The 18,730-nt window shown below is 44.1% G+C and overlaps 1 protein-coding gene across 1 annotated transcript in view; it reads right to left on the bottom strand.

Annotated features, from left to right (window-relative positions):
• The window catches only part of MARS1 (methionyl-tRNA synthetase 1), a 25,141-nt gene extending 11,070 nt beyond the window's left edge, over window positions 1-14,071 (bottom strand). Inside the window, exons 1-11 of the mRNA XM_042782202.1 lie at window positions 13,963-14,071; window positions 12,897-12,987; window positions 12,630-12,708; window positions 12,417-12,551; window positions 11,980-12,055; window positions 11,555-11,727; window positions 11,282-11,388; window positions 9,639-9,755; window positions 8,520-8,723; window positions 7,339-7,540; window positions 4,551-4,625 (exon numbers count right to left, since the gene is read on the bottom strand). Of these exons, the coding sequence (XP_042638136.1) occupies window positions 4,551-4,625; window positions 7,339-7,540; window positions 8,520-8,723; window positions 9,639-9,755; window positions 11,282-11,388; window positions 11,555-11,727; window positions 11,980-12,055; window positions 12,417-12,551; window positions 12,630-12,708; window positions 12,897-12,987; window positions 13,963-14,071 (1,368 nt within the window). The remainder of the gene's footprint in view (window positions 1-4,550; window positions 4,626-7,338; window positions 7,541-8,519; window positions 8,724-9,638; window positions 9,756-11,281; window positions 11,389-11,554; window positions 11,728-11,979; window positions 12,056-12,416; window positions 12,552-12,629; window positions 12,709-12,896; window positions 12,988-13,962) is intronic.
• Between the last annotated feature and the right edge of the window lie 4,659 nt (window positions 14,072-18,730).

The following is an 18,730-nucleotide window of genomic DNA, read 5'->3' as shown; positions in this document are numbered from 1 at the left end:
GAGGGATATATTCAAGATCATACTTTGGCTCTCTTGGACTTATTTTAACTGACTTCAAGTTGAACTTGCATATGAGCAGTTGATGGTCTATTCCACAATCAGCTTCTGGCCTGGTTTTGGCTGAAGATACTGAGCTTTTCCACCACCTCTTGCCACAAATGTAGTCAATTTGATTCCTATGTGTTCCATCTGGTAAAGTCCACATGTAGAGCCACCGTTTGTCTTGTTCAAAAAAGGTGTTTGCAATGAACAAGTCGTTGGTGTTGCAAAATTCTACCATGCAAGTTCCAGCATTATTTGTCGCCAAGGCCAAATTTTCCAACTATCGGTGATTCTTCTTTGTTTCCCACTTTTGCATTCCAGTCACCAGTGATAATTAACACATCCTGATTACATGTTTGGTCAATTTCAGACTGCAGTTAATAAAATTCTTCAATTTCCTCATCTTTGGCTTTGGTGGTTGAGGCATAAATTTGAATAATAGTTGTATTAATGGGTGTTCCTTGTAGGCATATGGATATTATCCTATCACTGACAGCATTGTACTTCAGGACAGATATTGAAACTTCCTTTGTGATGATGAATGCCACCCCATTCCTCTTCAAACTGTCATTCCCGGCACAGTAGATCACGTGGTTGTCTGATTCAAAATGGCCAAAATCAGTCCATTTCAGCTCACTAATGCCAAGGATATCAATCTTTATGCGTTCCATTTCATTTTTGACAACTTCCAGTTTTCTTAGATTCATACTTTGTACATTCCATGTTCTGATGATTAATGGATGTCTGCAGCTGTTTCTCTTCAATTTGAGTGGGGCCACATCAGCAAATGGCATTCTCGAAAGCTTTATCTTATCCATGGGAGTAAGACTGGGTTTACTCAGATGATGCAGCTCTTTCCCAGTCCTATTTTGAGAGCCTTCTAACCTAACCGGACTATTCATAAAGTTGCGCGATAATGTATCAAACAGTGTTTCTTTGCTATTCATAAGGTTTTCCCTGGCCAATTCTTTGAGAATTGGACGGCCTCTTCCTTCTTCCTAGTCTGTCTCAGTCTGTAAGCTGGGATGGTATCTGTGCACCATGTGCCTCCCGCTGGGTTAGAAACACCAGTGGCTCAGCCTCAAAACTCACATCAACACATCACCACGGTAGGACAAACCAACAGACAAGTTTGCCTCCCTGTTGGAAACCTCTCGTACCACCCTTACCTGGGTCCCTGTGGCTGACTCCTCCTCTGTCCAGATTCCTAGGCCTTTTAATCCCCTCTCTCCCACTCTCCTGCCCTGCTGCTCTGGGCGTGTCTGTGTTCCTCTCTTCACCTGGATCCCTGCAACTGACTGCTCCTTTGTCTGAGTTCCTGGCTTTTAATCCCCTTTCTCCTGCTCTCCCACACTGCTGCTTTGGGCATGCCTGAGTTCCTCTCCCCACTTGGATCCCTGCGGCTGGTAGGATTATGGATATCAAAGACAATTCTGATGAAGGCTCAGAAGAAGTGAAAAGAGTTATAGCGAAAGTCTCTCTTGTCTTAGAGAATACATATGGTGCCAGCAACACAATGTTGCTAGAAATGTGGACATTGAATGTGCTTCTGGGCACGCTTTAAAGAAAATGATGAACATGTGATTGGACAATGGAGGAAGGGCAGTACTTATTATGTAGTGGCAAAGAACTTGTCTCAATTATATTCAAATGTTTGGTGGAAGGTAGGACTTTTAAGTGATGAAATTGGGTATTTGCCTAAGGAGATTTCTAAGCAAGATCTTAAAGGGATCACATGATTTCTCCTTTCCTCTTACAATAAAATACAATAGGAAAGAGATAGGCTTAAAAATGAACTGTGCAAAATGAACATAAAATTTACAGATTTGGAAAATTCTGTTGTACGAACTAAGGACACATGTCCTAGAATGTTCACCAAGGATATGGCTATACAATCTCTTGTTAAAGAGATTAAGCCTGTGATTGATGGATCTAAACAACTAACAAAGCAGAAAACCCATCAGCTTAGACTGAAGGGGAGAGAGAATGAAGGAAAGAACTCTACCTCTTAGAATTCGGGAAACAGGCCAAAGAAGCTACATATGCTATCCTCCTAAAAAAGAAAAGGACCATCCCTAGAGCAGCTGGGACATCAGGAAAACTGTTGCAAGGAATGCAAGCAGCAGAACCTTCTCAGTTTCAAAGGGTGGGGCCGCAGCCTCCTACGTAGCAAAGAGTCAGATCTTCATCATCTTGGTTCCAGAGTGTGGGGCTGCCATTACAGTGTGTCAGGGGTGTGGGGCTGCCATGCCCAAGGGACAGAAGGGGCCTATTTGGGACAAGGGGTAGGGTTGCCACTCAGATGGAGTAGGAGAATGGGGTCACCTAAAGCCAAGGAAGCAAGAGTAACTGTCTCAGTGAGCATGGAAGGCAAAGCTGAAGCCTGGGGCCAAAGGGCTCTACCCAGAATCCAGAGGCATGGCCAACACCAGAGTCTGGAGGGCAGGGCCACGGGCCAGGCAGTCCCAAAGAACAGAGGATTATTTTCATGTCTTAAGAGCTAATGTAAATTGTTTTGCTGGGTTTTAGACTTGCTTGGTGCCCATTATCCTTTCTTTGCCTCCAATTCCTCCCATTTGTAATGAAAATGTCTATCTTGTACCTGTGCCACCATTGTACTTTGGAAACAGGTAACCTGTAGTCTAGATTTCACAGATTCACAGATGAAAAAGAATTTTATCCCAGGATGGAATATACCTAAAGGCTTATCCATGCTTTGATTTAGATGCATCATAAGATGAGCTTTTCAACTTGAGGTTGTGATGGGATAGATGTGTTTCGCACATAGCAAGGACATGAATTTTGGGGACCAGAAGGTATAATGTTATAGATTGAAGTATGTCCCCAAATATTGTATGTTATAAGTCCTAACCTCTATGCCTGTAGTTATAATCTCATTTGGGAATGGTTGTCTTTGTTAAGCTAATGAGACATGATTAATATACAGTGTATCTTGAGTCAATTCCTTTTGAGCTATAAAAGACACTAAACAAGTGAGCAGAGATGGGGAAGAGAGATGCCAAAACCACATGAAGATCCCTAGGAATAGAAGCTCAAAGAGACAAAGATCTTCCTCCAGAGCCAACAGAGAGAGAAAGCCTTCCCCTAGAGGCAGCTCCCCGAATTCAGGACTTCTAGCCTCCTCAACTGCTAAAGCCATCCACTTGTGGTATTTCTGTTATAGCAGCAATAGATAATAACTAAGACACTGAACTAACGATGGGCGAAGTAACTGAATTCTGAAAATATTATTTGACTGTACACCCTCGTTAGGGGCTGGGAGGGACTGGGAGGGGTGGACAACCAAAAAATTTTAAACTCTTTTAAATATATGTGTGTGTGTGTGTGTGTGTGTGTTAGCTAACAATATGAGTGAAGCAATTTTTAAACTATTTTACATGTACTGCAAATAAGTAAATGTGCTAACATTGTTGGGAACCAGGGTTTGTACTGTGGAAGAAAGGAGGTAAAATATGGAACGAGGGAAAGCCAGGCCCACGTGTCACAAGTGTTTACTCCTTTTCCTTTGTGTCTATTCAGAAATGGTCTATGCATATGAAAGCATTTTTTTTTTGATCCTTAATAAAAATTAGATCATAGCATTCATATTCCGCAATCTGATTGATTTTACTTTATAACATGCCTTGACCAATTTTCTGCTTTAGTAATCTGCCTCTTTTTTCTTTTCTTTCTAGCTTTTTGTTTGGAAATCATTTCACGCTCACAAAAAAAGTTACAAGAACAGTCAAAGAACCCCCATAAAGCCATTACTCAGATTCGTCAATTGTTAAGATTTTTCTCCACATTTGCTTTTTTTTTTGTTGTTGCTCCATTTGTTTTAATATCTTGTCTCTTTCTCCTTCTTCTGCACTCAAGTGCACTCTCTCCAACTGTTATTAGGTACTGTCGACCCAATTTCAACTCACAGTGACCCGATCTTACAGAATAGAAGTGCCCTGTAAGGTTTTCTTGGCTGTAATCTTTACAGGAGCAGATGACCAGGTCTTTCTCCTGCAGAGCCGCTGGGTAGTTCTGAACCACTAAGCAGCCGAGCACTTAACTGTTACACCACCAGAGCTCCTTCTCTCTATGATAAACCCCAAAACAAACCAAACCCATTGACACTGTGTTGATTCCAATTAATAACAAACCTATAGGACAGAGTAGAACTGCCCCATAGGGTTGACAAGGCTGTAATCTTTACCAAGAAGACTGCTACAGTCTTTCTCCCACGGAGTAGCTCGTAGGTTCCAACAGCTGACCTTTTGGTTAGCAGCCAGCACTTAAACACTGTGCCACCAGGACTCTCTCTACAATAAGCATGTACAATTTTTAAATGAACATTTGAAACATTTGAGACACATTTGCTCTGTAAATTTGGACCCAAAGCACAATAAAATTTAAATAAATAAATAAACATTTGAGAGTGATTTGGTATCAGTATTTGTGGCCGGGCAGAGGGAGCTGAAGAGGCTGCCCAGATTATGCTGAGAGAAAAGTATACCTACCTTAGGCAGATCCAGAAACAGGTGTTGGGAGGATCTCACCACAGGGCATGCTCGGCAGACTTTACACTGAGGCTTCTGTGAAGGAGTCAAGAGACAGGGTGAACTAGACTGGGACAGCGAGGATTGAGATTGCAGGCCTGTAGGAGCTGTCCAAGCAAGGAGAGGAAGAGGGGATGAGCTCCCTGATCTGCCATGTAGCTATCTTCATACTTATACCCAGGCCAGCTCCTTACTACCTGGGCCTTCCCTGAACTTGGAGGCTCAAGTTTGCACTGTCTAAACTGTCTAACTACGTTTGTTTCCAGTTTCACTAATTTGTCCTTTCACTACAAAGAATAAGAAAAAGCATTCTCAGCATAAGCTGGGGATAGCACCACACTATACTTTGCTGTGTGCAGGCAGGAAGAAGCAACAAAAGAGGACACAGCCCCTGTCCTTGAGAAAGCCACAATCAAGTTAGGGAGAGATGGCTGGCACAAGGAACAAGTGCAGACCTTTACTAAACAAAATGGCAAGAAATACTTGTGTGATACAAATTAAGTATATAAACACTGAAGGGTTTATGGTTACAGGAGGAGATTAATATGAATAAAAAAAAAACAAAAAAAACTTATTGCCATTGTGTTGATTCTGACTCATAGTCATCCTACAGGACACAGCAGAACTGCCGTCTAGGGTTCTGAGGCCTTAAGTCTTTATGGAAGCAGCTGTCTCATCTTTCTCCCGCAGAGCAGCAGGTGGGTTCAAACCACTGTCCTTTTGGTTAACAGCCAAATGCTTTAACCACTGCACCACAAGAGCTTCCGTGGAGAGTTAGGTGGGGCTAACAACTACCAAGTGAGTTTTGGTCTGAGTTTCTAATGGTGAGAAATTACAACTCTTTTCAGGACCTCTCTCCTGAATTGCACATGTCTATATCCAAGCACCTACCAAACATCTCTACTCGAGTGTCTAGAAGGCACTAACAAAACCAAACAGTATCACTACACTCTGCCTGAAAGCCTGTTCTGTTCTCCCTATCTTAGCAAATGGTACTACCATTCACCCAGCTGCTTAGAGCCAAAAGCATAAATTCATCTTGTTCTTCACCAACTCCTCCCCTAACCTTCAGACCAGCCAGCTCCACAAAGTTTACCTCTGAAATATACTTCAAATCCTTCTGTTTTCTCTCCCTATTTCCTCTGCTACTAAACTAGTCCAAGCCAATGTCATCCCATTTCTGGACTACCATATGTGTACACAAGTAACATGCACATACACTTTTTTTGTAAATTGTTTGACTCCCTCATGCATTAGCTTCCTATGTGTGTTGCATGTGCGTGCACATTATTTACATAAGTGTGCTATATGTGAAAAACACAGTATTATCCTAGCTTCCAAACTGGTGTCCCCACTTTTTCTTTTTTCCCTCCCCTCCATTTTCCACAGAGCAGTTTGCCACTAAACTAGAATAAAACCTGAACTTCTTTAAAGGTCCAAGAATCTGCTATTTGTCTACCTTTCTGACTTCACAGCCTGCTGACAATGGCCTTCTTTTCAAGTCCACCTGTTCTTCTCTTTGCTTCCTCTGGGCCTTTGCATTTCCTAGCCCTTCTGCTTGGAACACTCTTATCCCCACTCATCACCTGGCCTGTTCCTGCTCATTCTTCAGTTAAACTCTAAGTACAAATATTATATCCCCTGAGAGGCCTTTCCCAATCATCTAATTTAAACTCTTCCTCCAGAAGTCACTCTGTATGGCAGTTTATTCTTTATTTTCATGTTAAAAATCTGTCTTGTTCCTGGGATCTTAAAAGCTTGCAAGTGGGCATCTAGATGAATGATGGGTCTCTCCTTGTCCAGAAGAATGAAGAAAATCAAAGATGCATGGAAACAATTAGTCTAAGCGACTGGTATACCATGAGATCCTCAGCCTACACAACTATGAAACCAGAAGAACTAGATGGTGCCCAGTTACCACCGTTAACCACTCGGATGTGAATTTGTGTAGGAGATCCTGGATAGAGTGGAAGAGCAAAACTCAAAATCATTTAAAATAAAAAAAGGGACCAAGTTTGCTGGTCTGATAGAGTCTGGTGGAACCACTGAGACTATGGGCCCCTTGCTGCCCTTCAGGTCTGGAATTGAACCCACTCCTGTAGCTTCTAGCCAAACAAAAGACAGGCATATGAGGTGAACATTTACATTAGGTAGATATACTACTTGCAGAGAACAATCATGGGAGAATAGAAGGGCTGTGTATGCACAGGGAGACAGCTCAGGAAGCAGGAATGCACAGAAGGGAAGGACACAGGGAAGAGGTAACTATGGGGAGGAAGTGGGAAGGGAGCTGTTGCATTCTGGAAAACTGCAGTCAAATGTCATGAGACAAAGTGTATATGAGCTGCTGTATGGTAAGTAAATTTGCTCTGTAAACTCTCACCCAAGTCACAATAAAAACTAAAAAAAACTGTCTTGTTCACTCTTGTATCTCTAACACCTAGAACTGTGATTGGCCTATTTTAAGATTATTGAATAAATGAACAGAGAAAGCTCTAAACAAAGCAATCAGGTGGAGTAAAGAGAAGTATCAACTCACTTGTTTATTTCCTAGCAGAATGCTAAGCACATAGTAAATGCACAATTAAGTATTTGTCAAATGACCTGAATGATAATTACGATGGGGTAGAGAGGGCTATTAGTGCAAGATCTTAAATGCTGAAACAAAAATCCTGAACGGGATAAGCCTGGGAGTCCTTTGAGAATAGGAATTGTCTCCTTCCTGGCTCTAATTGTGTTCTCCTCTCACCTTGAGCTCGATGGCATTGATGAGCTTGCCACACTTGTCACACTGGTCACCCCGGGCCTCCTCGTAGCCACAGAAGGGACACACGCCCTCCACAAAGCGGTCAGCCAGGAAGCGGGCACAGTGCTCACATCGCAGTTGCTCCACAGTGTCTTCCAGCACAAAACCTCGAGACAACAACCGCTGGAAGATGTCCTGGGTAATTCTGGTGAGGCGAGCATGGGACACATGAGTGGCTGGTCAGAGGAAGCAGTATACCCTGATCTCCTACCACTCCAACCAGGGACCCAAGCTCATTTAGTCCAAACTCCAAAGAAATCAGAGGCCCCTCAAGGCAAAGGTCATCAGCTCATCTTCAGGAAATTTTCCTGGATGAGTCCAGAACCCCTCACTCATATTCCCCAATTGCCTAACCAATCTCTTCCCTCAACACTTGAGAATCTATTTTTGTTGAATTCCAACTTACCCCTTTTACATTCACCATAACAAAAATCTCTAAAAGTATCCTTTTAGCACTGTCTGTTCTTTAATATATCCTAAAAATTAAAATCAATCAGATCAAGTTCTGAATTGTATAGCAGTGTCAGCTGGCAAACTACCTACTATGTAGAGTTTTTATAAGAATGGGTATTGACAGAAACATTAGTATATTATAAACGCACACAAGAATGGAAGGGAATGTTTTAAGATTCCACAGGAGGGAGGGAGGAGAAGGAAGATGTAGAGGAAGGTGTAGATACTTCCAATGAGCCCAAGTCCTCTCTCTTCCCTTCCTCAGCTCTTCCCTCAGCCCCTGGTTAGACTTCTGCATATAATGAATCCACTCAGTAACACGCAGCCTGGAATAAATTTCAGGACAATATTCAGATTCTAAGTTTAGAAGAGATGTCCTTGAGTGGTACAGTCATTAACTGAAAAGGCTGGTGGTTCTAGTCCATGCAGAGGCACCTCAGAAGGAAGTCCTGACAATCTACTGCCAAATGAGCCACTGAAAACCCTACGGAGTACAGTTCTACTCTGACATACATGGGGTCACCATGACTTGGAATTAACTTGAATGGCAACTGGTATGTTTAATGGAAGTTGCTGGACAGCCCCCTTTGTTTCTTCTGTCTCCAGAACTTTGTCATTTTCCCTAGCACCAGCCAACACCCCCACTTCTGCCTCCAACATAGGAAACCTACTTGGTCTGCTGTGGTGTGGTGGTGCGACCAAAAATATCAAATGAGATATTGAACCAGCGATAGATGTCAGCATGGATGATGTGGTACTTGTCACAGATTTCCTGAGGGGTTAGGCCCTCCTCCATAGCCTTGGTCTCTGTTGCTGTACCATACTCATCTGTTCCACATAGATACAGGGTGTTCCACTGGCGGAGGCGGGAATACCTGGGAGGAAATTGGTGATTACAGTGCCATATCTCAGTTTCTCCCTTGTCCCCAGGATTCCTCCAGCTCCTACCCTCAAGATCTATTCCTTCGTGGTTATCAAGCTGAACTGGTATAACATACTACACAAAAAACACTGTTCCACATCTTACTTTGGTGAGTAGCTACTGGGATCTTAAAAGCTTGCAAGTGGCCATCTAAATGCAACAATGGGTCTCTCCTTGTCCAGAGCAAAGAAGAATGAAGAAAACCAAAGATACATGGAAACAATTAGTCAAAGGGACTGGTGGACCATGCGAACCTCAGCCTATATAACCATGAGACCAGAAGAACTAGATGGTGCCTGGCTACCACTGTCAACCACTTAGAAGGGGATCTCTGTAGGAGATCTTCAATAGAGGGGGAGAACAATGTGGAACAAAACTCAGAATCATTAAAAAAAAAAAAAGACCAGGTTTGCTGGTCTGATAAAGCCTGGTGAAACTCCTAAGACTATGGCCCCTAACTGCCCTTCAGGTCTGGAAGTGAACTCCTGTGGCTTCTAGCCAAATAAAAGACCAGCACATGGGCTGAACATTTACATCAGGTAGATACACTCCTCAGAGAGATCAATCATGGAAGAACAGAAGGGCAGTGTATGCATAGGGAGACCACTAAGGGAGCAGGAGTACATAGGAGGGAAGGACACAGAGAAGAGGTTAACTATGGGGAGGGAGTGGGAAGAGAGCTGTCATGCTGTGGGAAATTACAGTCAATGTGATGAGTCAAAATGTATATGAATTGCTATATGGAAAATGAAATTGCTCTGTAAACTTTCCCCAAAACCACAATAAAAATTAAAAAAAAAAAAAGATATCTATCCCCTTGAGATCCACCCAATCCTCAGAAGGTCTCTCCCCTAGCAGCTAGCTCCACCTGGCAAAGACGTCTGCACTGAGCACACAACCAATGATGTTTCCAAGGTGGGGGACATTGTTGACATAAGGCAGGGCACTGGTGATGAGCACATTCTTCTCCCCAGCCACAGGCAACCTGGTAGGGAAGGAGGAAGAAAAAAGACCAATGGGGGAGATTCAAGGGTCATGAAGCTAGATTGTTGTTGTTGTTGTTATGTGCCGCTGAGTCGGACCCGACTCATAGCGACCCCTCCTTGGGTTTCTGAGGCAGTATCACTACGGAAGTAGATTGCCCCATCTTCCTTCCGAGGAGTGGCTGGTGGATTTGAACTGACAGCCTTCTGGTTAGCAGTCAAGTGCCTTAGGCACTATGCTACCAGAGCTCCCTGAAGCTAGATTAGAGAAACAAAAGTGCACCGAATGCCCAAACATTTGTTCTACAGTCAAAGGCTCATGTGCTTTGTCTCTAAGTATTCTAAAGTCTTTCCTCACATGCACTGTCTTTCCCACAGGATGGTAATAGCCCACTCACTATACTTCCAATATAAGGCCTGGCCCATAGTGAGCAAACCTCATCTGCTCCTACTAAGAATTTTCCTTCCAACACTAATCTCTGTCCCTCCTAACTATTGTGACTGCTTTTTTTATTCTTTGGCTCAAACTTCCCATGTACTGACAAAACTCCCTAGGCTCTGTCCAATCACCAAAACCCTGTCTTTGGACTCAAATGTCACCCAAGAAGACTTTCTCTGTGTTGACTTCTCCCCTTCTTCCTAGGTGCTATGTTAATATTATGTCCAGTTACTATCTGAAACCTTTACAACTTCTCAAGCAGCTCTGGTGGTGAAGTGGGTAAGGCATTTGGCTGTTAACCAGAAGGTCAGCAATTTAAACCCACCAGCTGCTCCATGAGAGGAAGGTGAGGCAATCTACTTCTATAAAGATTTACAGCCTTGGAAACCCAATGGGGTCAGAATCAACTCAATGGCAGTGGATTTGGTTTTGGTTTTACAGTTTACCACCTCATGTACAAGTGTAACCACCCCTTCAGTTCTCCTTAATTCTCCTCAAACACCTGTTATTTCCTCAAGGCCTAATTCAACCAGCAGGTACCAGCCATTGCCTTCACAGCCACCCTTTCCTCCCCATCTCCCAAAAATATACTGTCAGGGTCATGTCTAGTCATGGCACTCAACTTGCTGTCTGAAGTCCTAACATTACTCAATCTAGTACTCCTTTTTCACGATCCACCACAGCTGAGCCGTACACATGCTGCATCTACCCTCACCTCCTTAGCACTGACTGCTCCCCAGGGTCCCTTTCATCTTCCTGACCATCCTCATCCTATTATTGCTGGCTCCCTGTCATCTACCATGCCCATAAACCTTCGGCATCCTGAGAGTTCACTGAATTCCTACTAACAAGGAATCAGATGATTCCCCCAAGTTGACTTCACTCCTTTTTCCCAGCTGCTGCTATTATACCCCAATGAGCTGTGCCATTCACTTCCTGGAACACTTTATAGCTGATTTCCCCTAACCGCTCTCACTCATTTCTCCTGCGTTTGTTGGCTTTTCTCCCATATCTGGATACCATATAATTTTCTCTGAAGTCAAAAATTTCCACTTAAGAAACCATGCCCAGTTCCTCGTGTCCACTCACACTGGATTTTTCTGGGGCCGAAGTGGGGGTAAGTTTTCCAGGCCCTTCTCCCAAGCAGTTACAGCCATGGCAATCTCTTCTTCAGATAAGGTAGTCAGTTCTTCCTCCTATGAAGAATGGGTAGGATCCCTTATCAGATAAGGAAACCTTCTTGCTCTCCAGTCACTGAAAAAGTTAGTGACAACGTTTAAAGTCTTTAAAGTCGCTCTCCTAGCCATCCCCTGTCTCCAGCACCAAGGCTCTGTCTCAGGACCCCTCTGCTCTGCTCCAAACCTCAGGCTCATTGCTGACAGCCCTCCCCTCAGGGGGCCTGGGTTGGGGCTGCTTCTGGAGGTAGGGCCGGAGGGCCAAGGAACCCTGCTGCTTCAGCACAGTCTCTGCAGCTCGCTGACATGGTTCCTGGGTGCTCAGCGTCTGGAACCAGCTACGCAGGGCACCCAGCTCCTCTGCGGACATAGAAGAAAAGAGGAATCAGCACATGGAGCCTGCAATGGGCAAGTAGGAGTGGACCTCCTCTCCTTCTTCACAAGGTTACTCCAGTCGCCTTTCCTAGTTCCCCCAGCCATCTTTGTGCTACAGTTCCCCTGCCAAGCTACACCTCAAAGTGAAAACTCAATATCCTACTTCCTGTTCTGTAACCCACTGCAATAAGCTCTTGGGGTTGGGGATAGGAGTGCAGTGATATCCACTATTCTCACCAGGAAAGTAGGCTGGGTCTTGAAGTAATGGGTATAGTGCTCCCCACAAAACAATGTCAGCTAGAGATTCTGTCTCCTTTGTTGAAAAAAGAAAAGGTAAACAGGTGAGACACTCAACTTCTTCCCAATGGTATTAATAATACCTAATGTTTTCTGAGCACTCTCTATATATCAAGCACTATGCTAAACACTTTACATTCTCTCACTTAATCCTCATCATACTCCAATGAGGTGGGTACTAATATTACCCCCATTTCACAAATGAAGAAATTGAGGATTAGAGTGGTAAAGAAATTGAGGATTAGAGTGGTAAAGTCATTTGTCAAGGTTACCCTGCTAGTAAGTGGCACTTTTGGCCTTTGAACACCCTAAATAGTCTTCTCTTAATCTTCATACCAGACAGCCCTCCCTAACCCCTATCTCAAGGTGCAACTCACCCCAGTGAGAAAAGGACAGCTCTGACGACTCAAGCTGTGGTCAATATGAGTCAAGGCTCTCTGGACTGGACCAAGAACATCTTCCCCCTTCTTGCCTTGAACCACTAAACAGTACAGAGCAGCAGACAAAACTGGCTAAAATGCAGGGAACACAGATCAGTATGGCCATGAAGAACAAGGGCCTGCCTGCCACCCCCAGTATTTCAGTCCCACCTGCAGCTCCACTGCTTCCCATTCCAGCCACTGGTTGGTGAGGTCATCTTGCTCCCAGCCAGATAACAGAAAGAAATATCTGCTCAGGGAGAGAACCACAAAAGGTACAATTAGAGGGACCCATCTGACCAGCTCACTTCAAGATCATCTCTTCTTACCCTACAGTCAAAGAGCAGCTGCTAACAAGACCACACAGAGGACGCAAAGCCCTGATTTTATTCAGTCCCCTCCCTGTACCTGTAGGCCCATCCAAGGACTAATACTGACCGGCAGATTGCACTGGTGGAGAAGAGGTAGTTGCCATTATCCAGCTGCAAGACAGGGACCTTAGGCCTGGTTAGGAATGGGACCACACACTCTGATGTAGAAGAGGGAAAAGGATTAAAAACAGAGACAAGGAAAAAAATGCTTTGTTCACTTAGAGGACCACCTCCCATTGTTCATGGAAAAGGAACCTAAACTCAGAGGTTCTAGGATAGGACACTGAAAGGGAGTGGATCTAGAATGAGCTGGAGAGGCCAGCAGGTGTTCAGCTGAGAGTGCCAGCTGGCAACAACAGATGGGGATTGCAGGGAGGAGGGGGTGGCACTGGAATAGTGCTGTAGCCAAGAAGTGGAACAACTGAACATAACTAAGATATCTTGAAAATGATCTGAGGTAACAGCGGGAGAACAAAACCAGAGGACTGGAAGGATTAACAAAATTATTGCTTAAGCACTGTCAGACAATTGGCTGGGACGAGGTAAGCCAAAAGGAGTGTATATGTGTATGTTTTAGGAAGGCAGAGGAGTTTCCTCATGACGAAAAGGTGTAGGGTTTGTCATGAGAGTGAAGTATGAAGGGGGTGTCTGGCAGGTGAGGGAGAAAGTTGGGAAAGAGGGTAGGGTTGGCAGAAAGATGAAGGAAAGCAGGCGAGAAGTAAGTGAAGGGTACAATGAGGGTAATTAAGGGGTGACTAACGAGAACGGAGCCCTGGCGTCACAGTGGTAAAAGCACTCGGCTGTTAATTGAAAGGTCAGAGGTTCGAAACCACCAGCCGTTTTGTGGGAGAAAGATGCGGCAGTCCACTTCCATGAAGATTTACAGCTTTGAAAACCCTAGGGGGCAGTTCTACTGTGCGTCTGAATTGACTCCACGGCAGTGGGTTTCTGGAGTAATAAGAAATGTGCCTGTCAGGGAAGAGGGGATGAGCTGACCAAGGATAATGGGAGAGGAGGTCGACAGGGGTGCATGATGGGGACCTGGAGTTCGGCGAAGATGATTGCGGGATGAATGACGGGCGTGTTAGGTCCCTCCCTTCTCATCAATCGCCCACCAGCATCAGCCCAAGTACCTTCAGGGCCAATACTGCTGATAAGCAGCTCCGCTCTGCCCCGGACTCTGCTGGCCGCAGCCAGCACCGGCAAGCTCCCCGGTGCGCCCTCACTCAGGAACAGTTTCATATCGCCGAATATCCCACGCTGATGCAACCGGAACCGGTCTCCCGCTTCTGGGTGCAGCGGCCGCTGCAAGGCACGCCGGGAAATGGAGTTCCGAATGAAGTTCCGTGCACCGCTCCCGGAAAACCGATTATTTCTCCCGGCATGCAGCACTAGGACACAGGAAAGACTATCATAGAGACAGAGAGGTCATAGACGCAGTGCTAGAGCGGCGATTTTTTGCTGGGAGGAGCTGAGATGTTTAAGTTTACGGCTGGACGAACGTTTATGCAGCCTGAGGGTGGTGACGGAAACCGCAGCCTTCTCTTGTGCTGTCGTAGTCGAGGATGAAGTGGCGCTGTCATGCCAGCGGCTACTCGCAATGGCGGACTCTCGATTCAAGTTCATAGGAATCAGAATTTAAATTTGGAAGTACGATAAGCTTACGTTAGTGTCACACTGGAAATTGGTGTGGCTAGTCAATCAATCAAAAAAATATGACTAGTTAATTAAAATATTGATTTAATACCAGTCTGCAGCTCACATGCAGGTAGACACGACCCCAGGCTTGTATACGCTCATTAAAGAGGAGAGGGGAGTGTAGTGAAAAGGTCAGATTGAAGGAAAGAAAGAAGGCTAAAAGGATAGTTTATATACTTACGTTCTAGGCGCTGTTCTAAACACCTTACATATATTAATTTACTTAATTCTCAAGAAAACTATATATTTCACCCAAATCACAATTTAAAAAAAGGAAGAAAATCATATAGGAGTTCTGGGCTTTTTGAGACTATATTTGAAGAAGCCTTGCAGCTTCTATTCCTTCTTGGAACACTGGGAGCCCTGAGAGCACTGTGATGGAGGGGCCTTATGCAGACATTCCAGTCAACAGCTCCAGCTGATCCCAGCATTCCAGCCATCCCCATCAAGATGCCAAACATGTGAGTAAAGCCTCCAGACCAGTCCATCTGTATACTGAATATCACCAAGGGAGCATAGTTAATGCCACATGGAACAGATGGATCACCCATTGATTCCTTACCCAAATTTCTGCCCATAAAGTGTAAGCTATGATAAAACAGTTGTTGTATAACAAACAAACAAACAAAAAACTAATAAAGCAGTGTGGTGTGATTGGTTGCTTTTATATGGCTCTTCTAGCCGTGGTCTTACAACTAGCAACTAAAAGATTGAGTGGGACTATGCAAATATGAGTCAGGTCTGACTCGACGGCACATAACAACAACAACAACAACATGCAAATAAGGTGCTCGTTGGAGACTGAACAGCTTGCTGATACAAGTAAAGTGGAAGGCACCCTTGAGGGGGGCATACAAATATGGTGTATGAAATCCTAATGAGGGGATTGGTCAGTTTTGTGATCTCACTAGGCTTAAAATGAGCCATCCCAGAGATGGAAAGGGGGACCTCACTACCACCAAGAAGAAGAGTGGGGAGTGGAGCACATCTTTTGGACCTGGGTCCCTGTGTAGAGAACCTCCTAGACCCAGGAGACAGAGAGAGCTATGACACCAGAGATGGCATGAGACCGCAAGATGCAACAGCAGAGAAACAGTGGCAGCAGAGCCAGAAGACCAGGGCAAGCTTCCCAGCCCATGGAGCAAGGCAGTTACAGCCTTCTGTGGAGCCAATCTGTGGAACAAGAGAGCTGAATACCTTTGGGTAGGAAGCTTCCTGGTGGAGTGGGCTGCCTCTGGGCACTTATCAGGGAGCTAATCAGCTTTGTAACACTTGCCCAAGAAGCCAGCCTGAAGGGCCCAGAGGCTGAGAGAGAAGCCTGCCTGAAGGCATGGACAAGGAGTTGTTCTGACTGAAGAACTGTATCCTGAGTCATTCTTCATCCTGAATTGTAAGCCATTACTTTCCTAATAAACCCGATAATCATGAGCTTGATCTATGAGTTCTGTGTGGCCATTGCAACAAATTATCAAACCCAGTAAAGGAGTGGAGAGTGCTATGGCAGAGACAGCTTGTGTCAGAACTGATAAAAAAGTTGGAGAAAGGAGATTATGTCTGACCTCCACCTAATAGCAATCAGCTTTGGACTGGTGATGGTGATTCTCTTGCCCCTTTGTAAAGGTTAGAGGAGATCAGACAAGTAAAATCTCTCATTATTTCCATTTTACAGATTAAAGAATTGAAACAGAGAGATTACTTTGTGCCAGGAACTGTGCCAAGTGTTGAAGATACAACTATCTACAAAACATATGGGCTTATAGTACAGTAAATTACTTAATATTACCCTTCCAGCCATAGTCTTTGTATCTCCCACCAAATGACTGGTTGGGACTACACAAATGAGCCCACCATGGGGACTGGATAGCTTGCTAATAATATGAATAAGTTATATGGCACCCACGTGGGGATGGGACCATTCAAATAAGGTATATGAACTCTAATGAGGGGATTAGTCAGTTTTGCCATCCCTTTAGGCTTAAGAGGGTCAATCCCAGAGCAAAAGAGAGACTTCATGACAACCAAGAAAGAAGAACCAGGAGTAGAGCGTGTCCTTTGAACCCTGTGCTGAGAACCTCTAGACCAAGGAGACAGAGAGAAAGGGCTGTAACACTGAAGATGGAAAGAGGCAGTGAGAAATAGTGACCGAGAAACAGTGACAGCAGAGACATCAGAACCAAGAGATGGGCAGGAGACAGTGCAGTGGGCTTCCTGACCCACAGAACAAGAAAGCTGAGTGCCTTTGGGCAAGAGGCTTATTGGCAGAGTGGGGTGCCTCTGTGTCAGAGGGAAGAGCTATATAATACTTGCCTGAGCAGGCACAGTTCCAGCTGGCCCCAGAGTCCTGAGGAGCCAAGGGCCAGAGAAAGACCTGCCTGTTGGCATAGCTGAAAAAAGCTGTCCTAACCAAAAAAACTATACCCTGAGTCACTTCTGATCCTAAATTATAACCTGTTACTTCTGTAGTAAACCCCGTAATTGTAAATATTGTCTGTGAGTTCTGTGTGGGCATTGAAACAAATTATCAAACCCAAGAAAAAATAGAGAATGCCATGAAAAAAAAAAAGTTGATGTCAAAACTGGTAAAAAGATTAGAGGGTAGAGGTATGTCTGACATCCGCCTCATAGGAATCCACCTTGGGCTGTTGATCTTGATTATACTTCCCTCTTGTGAAGTTAGAGGAAGTCAGATGCTCTAGCTAGGTCCCCTACCTGACTCTAAGGAGTCAAGAGAGGCCTTCTTATGCAAGTGACATTTCCAGCTGAGATATGAGTGACAAGTAAGTTAGCCAGGTAAAGATTGGTGGGAGTGGGAAGGGAATATTTCAGGCAGAAGAAGGAACATACGCAAAGGATCAGAGATCTCAATGCCCTTGAGGAATATGAGGAATTAGTGTATTGCTGCAGTATGGAGTTTATAGTGGAGAGTATGAAAAGTTTAGACTACAGAGAGAAAGGCCTTTGTAAGCCACACTGTAAAATGCGGACTTTACTCTCAGGACAATGAGAAGCCTTTGAAAGGTTTAAGTTATCAGAGTGGCAGGGTAATGTTTAGAAAGGCCATTCTGGTGCCAGGAATGGACTGGAGGGAAACAAAACTATATACAAGAAGACTCTTATGGCCAACAAACACATGAAGAAATGCTCACGATCATTAGCTATTAGAGAAATGCAAATCAAAACAATGAGATACCATCTGGCCCCAGCACTAGTGGCAAAGTTCAACAAGACAGAAAATAACAAATGCTGGCTTGAGAATCTTCTTTATTTTCTTTATCTTATTTGTTATTTTTACAGTGTTTCCTCCCCTCCCCTCCCACCCCTGGTAACCAACAAATAAAGTTTCCTTCCATATATAAACCTTTCTTTGATTTTTTACAATAATGAACTAATACAATATTTGTCCTTCTGTGGTTGATGTATTTCACTCAGCATAATGTCCTCCAAGTTCATTCACATTATGCAGTGTTTTGCAGATTCTATGTTATTCTTCAATGTTGCATAATATTCCGTTTTGTATATGTACCATAGTTTGGTTATCCATTCTTCTGTTGATGGGCACCTAGGTTGTTTCTATCTATTTGCTATTGAAAACAGTGTTGTGATGAACATTGGTGTGCATATATCTGTTCTTGTCCTGGCTCTTACTTCTTTAGAATATATACCTAGTAATGGGATTGCTGGGTCAAATGGTATTTCTAATTCCAACTTTTTAAGGAATCACCATAGTGCATTACACCAAACTCATTGCCATCTAGTTGATTCTGGTTTGTACTGACCCCTATTGGGTTTCCAAGGTTGTAAATCTTTATGGAAGCAGACTGCCTCATCTTTCTTCTACAGATAGAACCTGTACAGATAGAAACTACAGAGTGACTGGTGGGTTTGAACCACTGAAATTCCAGTGAGCGGCCAAATGCCTTATTCCCTACACCACCCGAGGTCCTTATACAAGACCAGTTAGGAGGTTGTATCATCCAGGCTAAAGAGTGGTAATTGTAAGGATAAAAAGAAGTAGATAGATTGGAAAGATATAAATTGCAGAACTAAGTGATCAATTGAATGTGGATGGTGAGGAAATAAAAGAAATTTAAGGATGACTGCCAGGTTTCTGGCATTGGCCATTGTTATACCCTCTATAGGAGCTCTGGTAGCATAGTGGCTAAAGCACTTGACTGCTAACCAGAAGGCTGGCGGTTCAAACCC

The sequence above is a fragment of the Orycteropus afer genome, unplaced genomic scaffold (assembly GCF_000298275.1).
Source record: "Orycteropus afer afer isolate SDZICR_OR568_19922 unplaced genomic scaffold, OryAfe1.0 scaffold00261, whole genome shotgun sequence".
Classification (NCBI taxonomy): Eukaryota; Metazoa; Chordata; class Mammalia; order Tubulidentata; family Orycteropodidae; genus Orycteropus; species Orycteropus afer.
This window is presented reverse-complemented; position numbering and strand designations above follow the sequence as displayed.